Raw genomic sequence first — 14,689 nt, forward strand, 5'->3', positions numbered from 1 at the left:
CTTGAGTGCCACCCTAGGAAGGATTTCTATCTTATTTGGAGGCTAGGAGAGGTATCACACAACACTAAGCCATTTTGGTTTACTGGGATGCAGAGGGAGAGGCCACACAGTCATTGGTTGGATTGCTACCGAAAGTTGGGGTCTCTATTGCTGCAGGGGTGTTCTTGATCATATTCCAGCCAAAGGAGGGAGATTTTGGGAGGAAAAAGGGAGTCCCTCACTACTGTACGAATTGCTGAAGCTTGCTACTGTGTCATCTCTCATAGGCCTACGTAGTTCTTTTGGGTGATTGTTGTGTGGAGTGTCGGTTGGAGGATTTAGGGGCTGAACTGCTAGGATTTCATTTAGAGGGAGATTGTGGGGAGATTGCTAGCATTTTGGAGCAGGAAATCATCATTTTCTGCTACAGGTGAAGAGTTCTGGTATTTGAGGAAGGCCAAGCTATTTGGGGTCGAATTTGGAGGGTCAAAACCAGAGAAAACCCTTTTTGTGTTTTTGACAAGGATCACATCCCCAAATTTACAAAATTTTTGGGGCAGTTTTGAGGGGCCAAATCAGCGTGCCAAGTCAAGCAGCAGTGCAGAAAAACTGGGCCAGTGTAGATTTCTGGAAGGACAAACTATTGCAGCAGTTGGGCATTGGGAGATTGATAACCTGGGGCTTGTAGCTTTCCTTGAGCAAGCCCAGGTGCACTCCTCCTAATTTTATTGTACTCCAACAATTTATTTATAATAAAATTAGCGATTTTGGGTGTTCCAGAGCATTTTTCTGTTCATGGGTGTTTGCTGAAATTAATTGTGTTGTTATTTCTGTGCATGTCTTTGATTATCTCTGTAAAATTTCTATTTGGAATATTAGACCATATAGCTTCACACGTCGCTGTGCTTGCTGCCATATACTCTGCTTCTGCAGAGCTCAGTGCTACTGACTTTTGCTTCTTGTTACACCAAGAAACTATTCCTGATCCAATGCGAAAGCAGTACCCAGAGGTACTTTTCCTGTCCACTGAACTGTCTGCCCAATCTGCATCTGTGAACCCACATAGTTTGACGTCATCCCTTTGGGTATATCTCAACCCATACTCGATTGTGCCATGTACATACCTCAAAATGTGCATCACTGCTGTCCAATGCACTCTCTTTGGTTCCACCATGAACTGATTGAGGGTATTGACCGCGAAGCAGATATCTGGCCTAGCGTTGGCTAGATACATGAGAGAACTGATGAGTTGTCTATATAAGGTGGGGTTAACATCCTTGTCATCTAATGCATCTATTTTCTTCTAGTTGGTGATCATGGGCGTAGACATGGGTCTACAATCCTACATTCTGAATCTCTTCAGAATATCTGTAGCATATCTTCCTTGCCCAAGGAAGATCTCCCCATCCTTCTGCCACACTTCCAATCCTAGGAAATAGTGCATCAACCCCAAATCCTTCATATCAAACTCTACTGCTAGGTTCCTCTTGTAGTCCTCTATGAGCCCTGATGACCCTGTCAGGAAGAGATCATCCACATACAATACTAGGATGAGTGGCTCACCCTCTACCATCAAATAGTAAAGGTTGGGATCTGCGTCACTCTTGACGAATCCCATCTGCTGCAAGTAGCTGTCAATCTGACCATACCATGCCTTGGGAGCCTGCTTGAGCCCGTATAAAGCTTTCTTTAGTTTGCACACATGAGTGCGCCTCTCATGAGTCTCAAATCCCTTTGGCTGTTCTATGTACACCTCTTCCTCTATCACCCCATTCAAGAATGTTGTCTTGATGTCCATCTGGTGAATCTTCCATCCCATCTGAGCTGCTAGGGATATAACTGACCGAATAGAAGTGTATCTGGAAACTGGGGCGAAGGTTTCCTCATAATTTATCCTTTCTTTCTGTGCATACTGCTTTACCATGAACCTAGTGTTGTACTTCTCCATGCTGCCATCTGCAGCACACTTGATCTTGTAGATCCATCGAGAACCTAAAATTGACCTCTCCTCAACCCTGAGCACCACCACCCAAACATCATTTGTCATGATAGATCTGTATTCCTCTACCATGGCATCTATCCACACCTGATGCTGTGCGACTTCTTGAAAGCTCGAAGGTTCTGCAACTTGAGCCTCCAATGCTTGATAGCTGTCAGGCTATCTGTGCTCTCTCTTGTTTGTTCTAGGAGCTTGAACAAACTCCTCTGCATCTCTTAATGTTTGACAAACTTCTATGCTGGTTCAAACACTAGTGATGGGAGGTTCAACCAGCTCGTCCTCATCCTGCCTTTGCTGCTCTGTCTCATGTGTTGGAATTTCTAAGTCTGACACGTTAGAAACTCTTCATGCACTTTACTGATTTATTCCTACCTACTTGTTCTGTTAATTAACAAGTTATTTACCATGTAAATACTGGAAATAAATACAAGTACATGCTCAACACATTACAGATCATCAACTGAAGGAAATAGAAACAAGCACACAAGTGACACCGTTGTTTTTGGACTAATGTCCTCGGAAAAACCCAATCTAGGAAAATCGGTGCAACTATCTGAGGGTTTAATTTATTAAGTAGTTTCAGAATGCAATCTGGGTGCCAAATCCGGCTCACCCAACAGAGAAAAATCATGGCAGTAGTACCTCTCTACTCGGAAGCAGATATTCCGGCTGAAACCCCGGATAAACACTCCAGCAGCTCCACAACTCCAATCTGCCCCACGAAACCCCAACATTAGCCTCTAGGGACTGCGTCAGCCTCTCTCTGGCCCTGCATCAGCCCAATAACCCCTGCGTCAGCCTCTGGAGGCACTGCGTCGGCCCTCTGGCCCTCTACGTCACCCACGCTGGCTCTCTGAGGCACTGCACATCTCTTGGCTAGCTTTGCGTGGGCCCTAGCTGGCTTTGCGTGGCCTCTAGCTAGCTCTGCGTCCCTCTCTCCCAGCTTTTGCGCTGATCCTCTCGGTACTGTCTCTCTGCCTCTCTGCTTCTGTATTCACTGCCCCTCAGCTGCAACTCTGATCACTCTCTCAACTTTCTCAGCAAACCCAGCCCCAGAAAGTCGAAATCTTGATCTCTTGGTGTATTCTCCAAGTGACCCTCAAGCCTCCTCTTATACTTTTCTCATTGGCAATTCAACGGCCAAGATTAAGTCCCTAATCAATGGCTAAGATTATATATGGCTTGATCCATGACTTTTGGACCATTCTAACACAGTTTTATAGTAATTCACATTAATATTTTATTTTCCCTAAGTTTAGACTTAGGGACTCCATTAAAAATATTAATTATTTTAATATCTCCCAAACTGTTTAGAATCTGCCCAAACCCTTTCTCGGTATTGGAGATCTCATGTGCCTTAGCCTCTCCACCAATTTTTGTGGCTAGAGCACATCTGATGCTACCCCAAATCAACACTCCCTCTTAGTGAGGACTGTGCTCTACTAATACTCCTCACTGAGAATCACCCTGATCATCCGGCATCGGTCCCTGTGCTAATGTTAGGCCCGCTGCCCATCATCTGCACTGCTGCATCCTGTACTGCTACCCATGGCCCTGCCACTGCCACTGCTGCATCCGTACTGCAACTCCCTCTCATCATGTTGCATCGTGCTTCCCATAGGACTACCACTACTAACTGTTGCACTGCAACCCAGTTACTGAGAAGTAAGTAACTGATCTCCCAACTGTGATATCTCCGTCAGGCTAGAAACACCCCTGATGCTGAAGCTCCTTCTGTCATTGATAAGTGCTCCCTCTCTAACCTCTGCGCTGCTGCAACAACTCCATGCATCTCGCACCATTGCATACCTCTCTGTGCCATCCTGCACTGGTGCAACACTCCCGTGCCTCTCACATTGTTGCAGCCTGCTAGCCTCGCGCTGTCCTGGGAATCCTGCATTGTAGCCCACTTTGTCGCTCCATTTGCATCCATCTCTACTGACATCACCAATATTGCTACTCCTCTTCGGGGCTCCCGTAGCAAGGTCTAATCCAAGAGGCTGGGTACCTCCAGGATCTTGCCCCTCATCGTGTGTAGTCTTCCTGACTATAGCTCGATGTCTCCTCACTTCTTTTGAAGTGGCACATGAGCACTCATGGCACAATCATCGTCTGTCTCCACTTCCTTCTCTGCCCTTGCTGGCGCTGCCTTGGTCTTGGAGGCCTCTCCCTTACTCTTCTTCCTTGGATGTTGGGTCACATAATGACCCAACTTCCCACAGTGGAAGCATTTGACCTTGGAGAGGTCCTTCTTCTTCCGTTTCTCCTGCTTTCCCTCAGATGCTAGGGCAACATCCTCCTCCTCCTTCTTGATTTTGATCCCCTTGCTGCTGCTTCCCGCCTTGCTTAGCCTTCTGATCTCTTCTTGGCGAAGAGCAACCCACATTTCCTCCCAATCTGGAAGGGTCGCCCTGCCTAGTATGCTCTAGACAAACACCTCCCAGTCTTCTGAGACTGCGTTCAGGGCTGTTCTCACCATCAATTTTGGATCTGGCATTGCCCCTATGGAAGTCAACTGATCCCGAATCTCCTTTAATCGATTGAGGAATGGGTCGATCTGTTCTCCCTTCTGCATCTGGTATGATCGCAACTGATTTTCTAGTAGCATCTTCCTCTGCACGGAAGTATGTTGATACAACTTGGTCAGGGCCTCCCACATCTCCTGTGCCGTGTTCTTCTCGACAATATGTGGTACTATATGATCCTTGACCCCGTCAAGGATGATACTCTTAGCCCTCGCCATTGCATCCTCGTACCTGTCGTTATCAACCGGGTCAACTGGGATAGCTATCGTCCTCAAGGCAAAATGCTTGACACGAATCCTGTCTAGAATGGATACGATTCTGGCCTTCCAGACTACGAAGTTTGAGGCTCCGTCTAGTCTGTCCTGGTCTCTTACCCCTTTCACTGCCATCTCGCGGCTCCTCTACTTTCCTCCTAGAAGCCCTCTGTTCGACTCTTGCTGAGTCTCTCAACTTCCCGTCTGGAAGTTCTTAGTTTGAATCCCTCTAAGTCTCGATTTCCCTTTTGGCAATCCCTCTACCAACGTCAAGTTGCCCCACTCAGATCGTCTGTGCAACTGCACCACTGATCCAGATTCCTTGGCTAGAAATCCTCCTCGGTAGCAACTCCCTCCACCTTGGTCTTGCCCTGTTAGGTACTGTTTTGACTACAGTACCCATCAGCTCCACTCTGCAACTTACCCACAGCCTCCTAAACCCCAACAAACTGAAGGTTAGAGCTCCTAGGCTCTGCGCAATCCCGACACTAGCAAATCAGCCTCCTCAGCCAACAAAGTCAGCCCTCCTAGCCTTTGCGTGGCTATGCGTGTGCCTGCCTTTGCCTCCCTCAGCCTCTGTGCTGCCTCTTCTTGGCTCGGTGCCTGCGTCACCCCTTCCTTGCTGCTTCTCTGCTAGGAACAACTTTTGTCAATCAGGACAACTGTTTTCTGCTGTTGTTGCTCTGCTCGACTGATGTCCTCAGTTCTCCTGTTATTTGCAACCACGCTTTGATACCATGTTGGAATTTCTAACTCTGACATGTTAGAAACCCTTCATGCACTTTACTGATTTATTCCTACCTACTTGTTCTGTTAATTAACAAGTTATTTACCATGTAAATACTGGAAATAAATACAAGTACATGCTCAACACATTACAGATCATCAACTAAAGGAAATAGAAACAAGCACACAAGTGGCACCATTGTTTTTGGACTAATGTCCCCGGAAAAACCCAATGCGGGAAAACCAGTGTAGCGATCTAAGGGTTTAATTTATTAAGCAGTTTCAGAATACAATCTGGGTGCCAAATCCGGCTCACCCAACAGAGGAAAATCTCGGCAGTAGTACCTCTCTACTCGGAAGTAGATGTTATGCTTGAAACCTCAAATAAACACTTCGGTAGCTCCACAACTCCAATCTTCCCCACGAAACCCCAGCGTCAGCCTCTAGGGACTGCGTCAGCCTCTCTCTGGCCCTGCATCAGCCCAATAATCCCTGCGTCAGTTCTCTGGCCCTCTGTGTCACCCACGTTGGCTCTGAGGCACTGCGCAACTCCTGGTTGGCTCTGCGTGGCCTCTAGCTGGCTCTGTGTCCCTCTCTCCCGGCTTCTGCGCTGATCTTCTCGGTACTGTCTCTCTGCCTCTCTGCTTCTGTATTCATTGCCCCTCATTTGCAACTCTGATCACTCTCAACTTTCTCAGCAAACCCAGCCCCAAAAAGTCGAAATCTTGATCTCTTGGTGTATTCTCCAAGTGACCCTCAAGCCTCATCTTATACTTTTCTCGTTGACAATTCAACGACCGATTAAGTCCCTAATCAATGGCTAAGATTAGATCTGGCTTGACCCATGACTTTTGGACCATTCTAACACAGTTTTATATTAATTCACATTAATATTTTATTTTCCCTAAGTTTAGACTTAGGGACTCCATTAAAAATATTAATTATTTTAATATCTCCCAAACTGTTTAGAATCTGCCCAAACCCTTTCTGGGTATTGGAGATCTCATGTGCCTTAGCCTCTTCACCAATTTTCGTGGCTAGAGCACATCCGATGCTACCCCAAATCAACATCCTGAGATCTCATAGGATCCCCTGCACCTAAGGAAATGCTAGTACTAGTCACTATACTAGATCCCTATGACTGTCCCACTAGTTGCCCTTGCTGTTGGACCAATGGAGGTTTAGTTCGCTGATTCTGATCACCTATAGGCATCTCACGAGATCTCTTGAAAGCTCGATCTTCCATGAACTTTATGTTCCGTCTCACTACAATCTTCCTATTGCTAGGAATGTAGATCCAATATGCCTTTGAGGTTTCGCTATACCCAACGAGAAGCCCCTTGTCTGCAGTTTGATCCAATTTGCTACGCTTCTCATCTGGCGCATGGCAATAAGCAATGTTGCCAAAGATCCTGAAGTGACTAACTTCTGGCTTCTTCCCTGTGAAGATCCCTTCTGGCGTTTTCTTTCCCAATGCTCTATGAGGAGTCTTGTTCTAAATATACACCATTGTGTTACATGCCTCTGCCCATAGAATCCTGGGCAAATCTTGTTCGTATAAAATTGCTTTTGCAGCCCCAACTATAGTTCTGTTTTTCCGTTCCGCTACCCCATTCTGTTGTGGATTGTAAGGAGCTATCCACTCTCTTCTAATGCCTTTCGTCACATAAAAATCTGTTAAGTTTCTATTAATACACTCTCCACCATTATCTGAGCGAAACACCTTGATCTTCTTCCTTGACGCATTCTCCATGAGAGCCTTATACTCCCTGAAATGATCAAAGACCTCATCCTTGGTCTTCAAGAAGTAGATCCAAGTTTTCCTGGAATAGTCATCAAAAGGTGACGAAGTATTTGGCCCCACTGAGAGCTCTAGCAGACATCGAGCCGCAAATATTTGAATGTATAAGACCTAACACGCCATCTGCTCTGCTGTCACTTCTTGGGAATGTTGCCTTAGCATACTTCCCAAGCACACATCATCATGTTCTGTGCCAAGTTCTGGAACCACTATTACTATCTCCTTGAGCATCTTGAGTGCTCCATGGTGTAGATGTACCATTCTCCTATGCCGTAGCTCATTCAGTTTCTTACCACTACTATTGTCACTACCTATTAGTGCCATTGGAGAGTTGAGCTGCAACCTGTACAACCTGTTGCTTCGAACTCCAATCTGTCTCACCCTCTTCCAGCTTGAGTGTTTGACAAACACCTTCTTCCCTACGAAGTGGATATCATATCCCTTATCCTATAACTGGGATACTGAAATCAGGTTCATACCCAATCCTGGCACATGCAGTACATCTGTAGTACTGGTATTTGCTCCTGACTCCCTCTGAAAATAGATGGTGCCCCTACCCACTAAAGTATACTTCGTTCTTTTTCCCATCGTAATCTGGAAGTCCATCTGCTCTTCCTTGTAGCTAGAGAAATATTCTTTAACTGTTGTCATGTAAGCTGACGCAAATCTGAAGCCACTTGAATGTCAATTTTGTCCATGGTCATACTGAAGAATTTACTAAAGACAAATTTGTGTGGTTTTCCTCTTCCACCCAACGCTGATTCTGCTACTGCAAACTGTTGCAAAACCCTTATGCGCGCAAACAAGGAATCTGCTTGGCAAAAATCTGAGCTGCTGCTGCTCCCTCTGCCTGCTGGAATCATTAAACTGGCAAGCCGAATTTTTTTGCCAGCTTGCAATGAAAAATCGAACTTCCCCATGCAATTCGATCTGCCTGGTTTAGGCTTTGTGCAACACCTAGAAAAATCGTCCTGCTGCTCCCTCTGAACAGTGAATTCTTTTGTCTCTTCTTCTGAGCTTCCCCGTTTGATCAATCATGCTATGTTACCATGTGAAAATTTTATCTATTGTAGCAATTGTAAATTTAATTATGTAGTTTATTTTGCTACGACAAACAATAAATAAAATCACAATTGCAATTTTCACCATAAAAATGCTACGGAAAATAAAATGCTGGAAACTGGGAAATTCTAGCACACACAAGAATTTTGACAATGTTATTTTTTGGACAATTGTCCTCGAAAAACCCAATGTGGGAAAACCAGTGTAGTAGATGAGGGTTTTGTTATTATTCTTTAGCAACAAATTTGAGTACAATAATTTGGATGCCAAACTGGCAATTCAATCTGAGAGAATCACTGGAAAAATTATTGTGAGGATTTTTCCTCACCCCACATCGGATTTCGACTCTTGAAACTCGCCCCTCAGCAATTCACATTTCCTTTTGCGTAGGCCTTGCTGCTGTTGCCTTCGGAAACTCCCGAAATCTACAACTCTGCTTCTCTCTAGATCTGGAACTGATTCACTGGTTCTCCTGATCAAAATCCCAGCCACCAGCTACTGAATCGACTGCTCCGCTGCTGCTGCCTGTGCAGTCCTTGCGCAGTCCCTCTGGGCAAACTTGCACTCCCCCAATCTGACTCTTCAGACATTGGAAACCTCCACCGGAACACTGCCTCACTCTTTTGTTACCTGCTACTCGATCTCTGGTTGAATCCTCTTGCTGAATCACTCTGCTACTAGAAAATCGATCTGCCTAGATCACTGAATGTCTGCACTGGTGTGTTTGCCGTCTACCCATCAACTTCTTCTTATAATCTTCTGTTGGACCACCAACGACCAAGATTAAAACTTAATCAAGGGCCCAAATTATTTCCCAATCGTTCCGTGTGAGTTTCTAGATGATTCACACCTTATCTCAATTAATTCTGATTAATTAATGCCTTTTCCTCAGTTTAGACTTGGGAAATATTAAAAAAAAGGCTAATAATCTAATTGAGATACTTCTAGGTGGAATTTCCAGAAATGATTTCTGGGTTATGGAAAACTCGTGTTTTAGACTCTCCACAAAGTTTCGAGACTAGAACACCTCCGATGCTACAAAAACTAACAATGGAAACGTTGCAATCCCCTGAACCTTGAAAATTGTTAAGTCTGTTCAATTTTGAGTGGGATGTAAAATTCAACTTTCTCTATATGAAATCCAATGAGTTCAAAACCACTCTCAAACTTCTTGAGTCAATTAATGGAAATGTTAAAAATTTAAGTAAAAGGACGAAAATGAAATATAAAAAAGAATGTTCCTTTTACTTTAATAATTTAACATTATTATTAATTACATAGCACTAGTAGGGCCCAAGGGTTGAATATTAGGCTTCCCCACTTATAAACTTTTGTTTGCAAGCAATATTCACGGGGGACGCCCAACCCTTTTTGAGGGGGGGCGCCACAAACACCCCTTTTTGGGAGACGCGTCCCCCACTTTGAGGAAACGCTACTCCCTACGTCTCCCCAAATTTCCCCAAAGGGAGCCTTGGGAAATGTTTCCCCAAGCATCTCCCCGGTGTGCGTGGGAAATATGGGCAGTGCACACGCCACCCTGGAGGACACGTCCTTGTGGAACATTGGTAAATTGTATGTTACGACATTTTTGTATTGCAGATTGTAGACCATGAAGTGTTCTAATTTTTTTGGGAATTGAGCTTTCAATTGAGCAGTGCTCTACAACACCTACAGAGATAGAGGATATGGCCTCTATTCCTCATGCTAGTGTAGTTGGTAGTTTAATGTATGTATGGTTTGTAATAGACTAGACAATGCCCAATAGTGGGAGTCTTGAGTTCATTCATGGCTAATCTTGGATGTGAACTTCAAGATGCAGTGTCTTTAGGTATTTGTGAGTTAACCTTGAATATTCGATTTGCTATCAAAGTGATGTTTTATGGGACACACACTTAGTGGATATACAAGTTTATGTATTTTGATTGGGTAGGTGATGTATATCGAAGAAGATCTATGAGCGGATATGTATTTCGATTGTTTGGTGGAGTAATTAGTTGGATAAGCAAGCAACAAGCGATAGTCGCTTTTTTCCACTTTAGAGATGAACTATATGGTAGGTACTCATGCTTGTAAGGAGGCCATTTGGCTTATGAAATTGTGTTCAAAAGTAGGGCTAAGTCAGAAAGCTATTACAATTCAATGTGATAGTAACAATGCCATTTGTTTAGCTAAGAACCAAACCTTTAATGCATATATATATATATATATATATATATATATATATATATATATATATATATATAGTACCATTTCATTAGGGACATGGTAGAGGATGGAAAGGTGATACTAGAGAAAGTTGACACCTTGCAAAATGCTGCAGATGCATTGACAAAATTGGTGAGCACAAGTAAATTCAAGCGGTGTTGTGAATCTATGAGCCTTATGGGCTCTAGCAATTAGTCCATAGTTTGATGCATTCTCCCTTGTACTCTTGCAACACATATGACAATTGGGAGAATGTTGGGACAGATGTGTCATACACGTTGCAGTGCTATAGTGGAGCAAAACATAATTGCAGTGTTGTAATGGATCAGAGAATAAATATAGTGTTGTAGTGGAGCAAGGAATAATTGGAGTGCTATAATAGAGCAGAGAATAAATGCAGTGTTGTAGTGGAGTGGGGAATAAATGTAGAGCCATGGAGAATAAATTGAGAGCAGTGGCAGGTAATAACTGGTGATGGTTTATGGTATGTAGAGATGTGACACTATAATGGTTTATGGTTTTCTTATGCCTATTTGTTTAGTACTACAGCTGGAGGAAGTGTATGTTTATCTTATTGTCATGTTACCAAAATTTCTTTGGAGGTATGCTATTGCTGAACACTCTTGTTGAGAGCACAGAGACCTTATATCATAACCATTTTTTATTTGTTGAATAATACATTTGAGTGTGGGTTTTTTCCCTGGAAATCTTCTTCTCTATTGTCTGCTGTTTGTTTTTTGTTGTAACTGTTCTGTTTTTCCCTAAGTTGCACGAAACGCCGAAACGTTTCAGAGTTTCCAAAACGGGTACGTTTAGAAACATCACCTCCCAAAAATGGAAACGTCGACAGAAACATCAGCCAGAACGTCATATATATATATGTGTGTGTGTGTGTGTGTGAATAACACATTATCCTGCAAGATTAAAGGGGATAAGACCCATAGATGACAATTTAGAAGGAAAAACAAGTCTATACTAACTCTCATAGATGATTACATGATGGTCGAGTTTCAGCCGAGTTTCGGAGTTTTGGGTACGGGTATGGCCCGAAACGCTGGGTTCTTAGAAGTTTTGTGCAACATAGGTTTTTCCTTTTCTTTTTTAGTTTCTGCACATTCTTCCATCATAGATTAGTGTAGGAGACAAAACACCTTTCCGGGCAGAAAAGGAGGGGGAAGTGCAACGCCTTTCCGGTAGCAACCGGGGCAATTTTAGTTGCACTTGAATCACGCAAGAAATGGGCCACAAGCGCAAGTGCTGTTGTGAACACTCCAGTCAGTAAACCCAAATATCTCAAGCCAAATAAAATGAAGGAAAGAAAGAAACAACAAAAGGTGAAAAGCATAAGTAGACCAGATAACCCTTGAAATGCTGGGTATTCCACACCTTTTTTTCTTTTCACCCACTAACATCATCCACATTCTTCCCTTCTAACCACAGCATTTGTTTTTTTTTTTTCTCTTTTTCTGGACTAGAAACTCCACTTTTCTATGGTGCCTGGACTGTTTCAGTTGTCCTTTTTCCTGTCATGTCTCTACTCCTGTTGTGTTTTCCAGTGTTTTGCAACATGTGCGGAGCACATTTCTATCATGCCTCAACCCATTTGTTGCTTTCCAGTGTTGTGTGTTAACATGCACACAACAGGAGGTCCAAAATATGTGCTTTGCAGCATGTGTTTTGAAGGAAACAAAATTCATTGATGTCTAAAAATCAATTGCTCGAAGATTTCATGGAAATTCCTCGTCTTTCCTTCAATGCAAGTAGTCCCAGAGAGATTTTCAAAAGTATAAGAGCGTTTCAGCCCTATCCTAATGTTTGCAATGTGTATTTCATTTTATTTTGGGATTGAAATTAGGGTAAATAGTGTACGTTAACCTTGTGACATCAGTTCCTTGTTGAAAGCTTACGTAGGTTATGAGCACTTTGCCGATGCTATGCTTGAGGTATAGATTTGAGCGAAAAAGCATCGTGATATGCTAGATTTTACGATGTTTGAACTTTGGAATCTTGTGTTTATTTGATCATTGTGTTCACGGAGGCAATATTCTAGTGGAGAGGGTGCTGAAATTGACATCAGCCAAGGATTGTAGACCTGTACAATTATATCCAATGATGTCAGTGAGCTAGCCTGGGAGAGTACTGAATCCAAATCAGGCGAAATAATTATTTTTCATAGAAAGCTGTATTAAGCATGATAAAGTCAATCATTGCACTTTTCATTCTATTTAATCAATTAGATTAGAGTGTAAACTTCATTGTGATCCTCACGTTCTCTCTTGTGATTTGGATGCAGATATTGATGACTGCAGGTTTAATGACATCTGGTAATCATCTTATTAATGTCTTAGACCACTACTCTAGTAGAACAGATGAGTTGTGGTTGAAGTTACTACAGGTTTCACATTTTTTATGTGGCAAGTTTAGCTTCACATCGTTATCATTGGGTTGCATAATATGAAGTTTGAACTCGGCAAGGACATTTCCTTTTCTTTTCATCTCTGACCGTCATTTATGTATTTGACTTTGATCTGGTATGTGTAGCGGTTCTTATCCTTTTGGTGGCAAAAATAGCAAAGCGATCTCTAGCTATGGCCCTCGAAGAGGATGGCAAATTAAATGGCATCTCAGTACCAGCCGATCCTGCTATTGCGATTGAAGCATGTTCAGATGTTCAGCAACCTCTTCTAGTCAAAATAGATGGCAGTGCATGTTCAGATGTTCAGCAACCTCTTCTAGTCAAAATAGATGGCAGTGTTGATAGACATGACAACTAATTATTAGCGATTTGTACACAACTAATGATTTGATTGTACAGAAGATTCCTATATATTTTTAAAGTGAAATTTGTAATTAATTGGTTACTTCACAAGTATTCTCCATGGGCAAATAACATACCTCGCTATACGCTTTGTATTTCTCATATTAACGTCATTTACCTACTCATTAAATGAATATTGTTCTTTTATTGTTGCCATGTAATTTTTTTTTCCATTTTGTAGAGTAAATTAAGCATGGCTTATGTCAATCGCGACCTAAAGCGAGTGAATAGGTAACGTATTTTCTATTAACCAAGCTTTTTAGTGGGAAGCTATTGTGTTGCACGAGAGTCATGTTTCAGGGTTCAGGAATGGTCAGAAGTTCGTCGGTTTTGAGATCTAAATTCTCAACAAAAATGTCAATTTAAAAAAACTCCCACAAGTTATTCAAAATCCAGGAATTTTAACCCGTGTCATACATATTATACACATCACAGAAATTAATGGCCCCTCATTTTCCCATAAATATTAAAAAAATAAAAATGATAACTAAAACTAACATCACAGATAGTAACGGTCCTTCATTTTCCCATAATAGTTATTTGTTTATTTAATAAAAGTGAAATTATTCACTTATTTATAAAAGTAAATAATTTTATGAATAAGTACATCATCCAATGTGGCAAAATATTCAAAATCGAAGATTGATTTGTCACATTTTGGAACATAGATTTGTTTTCAATTATTTTTCTTTTATTATGAAAATAACAAAAAAGGGTTAAGTAAAATGAGAAAACTTAGAATAATGATTAACATGGTATTTTTATATTGACTTTGTTGTTTTTATGTATGTGTTTTGAATTTATCAACGAAGGGAGTCTCATGAGCATCTCACTTGACCGTGGTAGCGCACGGAGATAAGTATGATAACTTTGGGTGAGATCAAGTGTGTGACCTTGCGGCGAGTCAAGTGAGATGCATGGGGGTTCTAGCACATAGAGGGGAAAATGAAGTGTGCCCCTTAGAACCCTGTAATAGTACGCATCCTGAAAGGAACACATGAGCAGAATGACGTCACAAGTTAAAATCTGGAATACTCCACAAATTAAAGTGATGGGTTAATCCAACAACACACATTCAACAAGATTCATACAATTGCATACAAAGTAGTTCATAAGCAAATGTGTAAGTTAAACAATATACATTGCTAAAACAACCAGAATAGTCCAACTACAATAACAACATATGCATGAAAGCGTGCTAACTCTGTTATTATTATTATAAGTGAAAGTTCCATCCATACATGCACCATTAACGACCACTAGCCCCAATAGTGGAACATTATAGTCAAGAACACTTAATCCTCCAAAGAAGTATACTTG

The 14,689-nt window shown here is 42.2% G+C and overlaps 1 protein-coding gene across 1 annotated transcript in view; it reads left to right on the plus strand.

Moving 5' to 3' along the window:
- LOC149237977 (uncharacterized) overlaps positions 1 to 13,525 on the plus strand; it is a 174,157-nt gene extending 160,632 nt beyond the window's left edge. Inside the window, exons 8-9 of the mRNA XM_089372879.1 lie at positions 12,845 to 12,875; positions 13,093 to 13,525. Of these exons, the coding sequence (XP_089229005.1) occupies positions 12,845 to 12,875; positions 13,093 to 13,325 (264 nt within the window). The 3' untranslated portion in view covers positions 13,326 to 13,525. The remainder of the gene's footprint in view (positions 1 to 12,844; positions 12,876 to 13,092) is intronic.
- Positions 13,526 to 14,689: the final 1,164 nt, after the last annotated feature.

The sequence above is a fragment of the Pinus tabuliformis genome, chromosome 8 (assembly GCF_031772625.1).
Source record: "Pinus tabuliformis cultivar Carrire ecotype Pingquan chromosome 8, CPIR1, whole genome shotgun sequence".
Taxonomy (NCBI): domain Eukaryota; kingdom Viridiplantae; phylum Streptophyta; class Pinopsida; order Pinales; family Pinaceae; genus Pinus; species Pinus tabuliformis.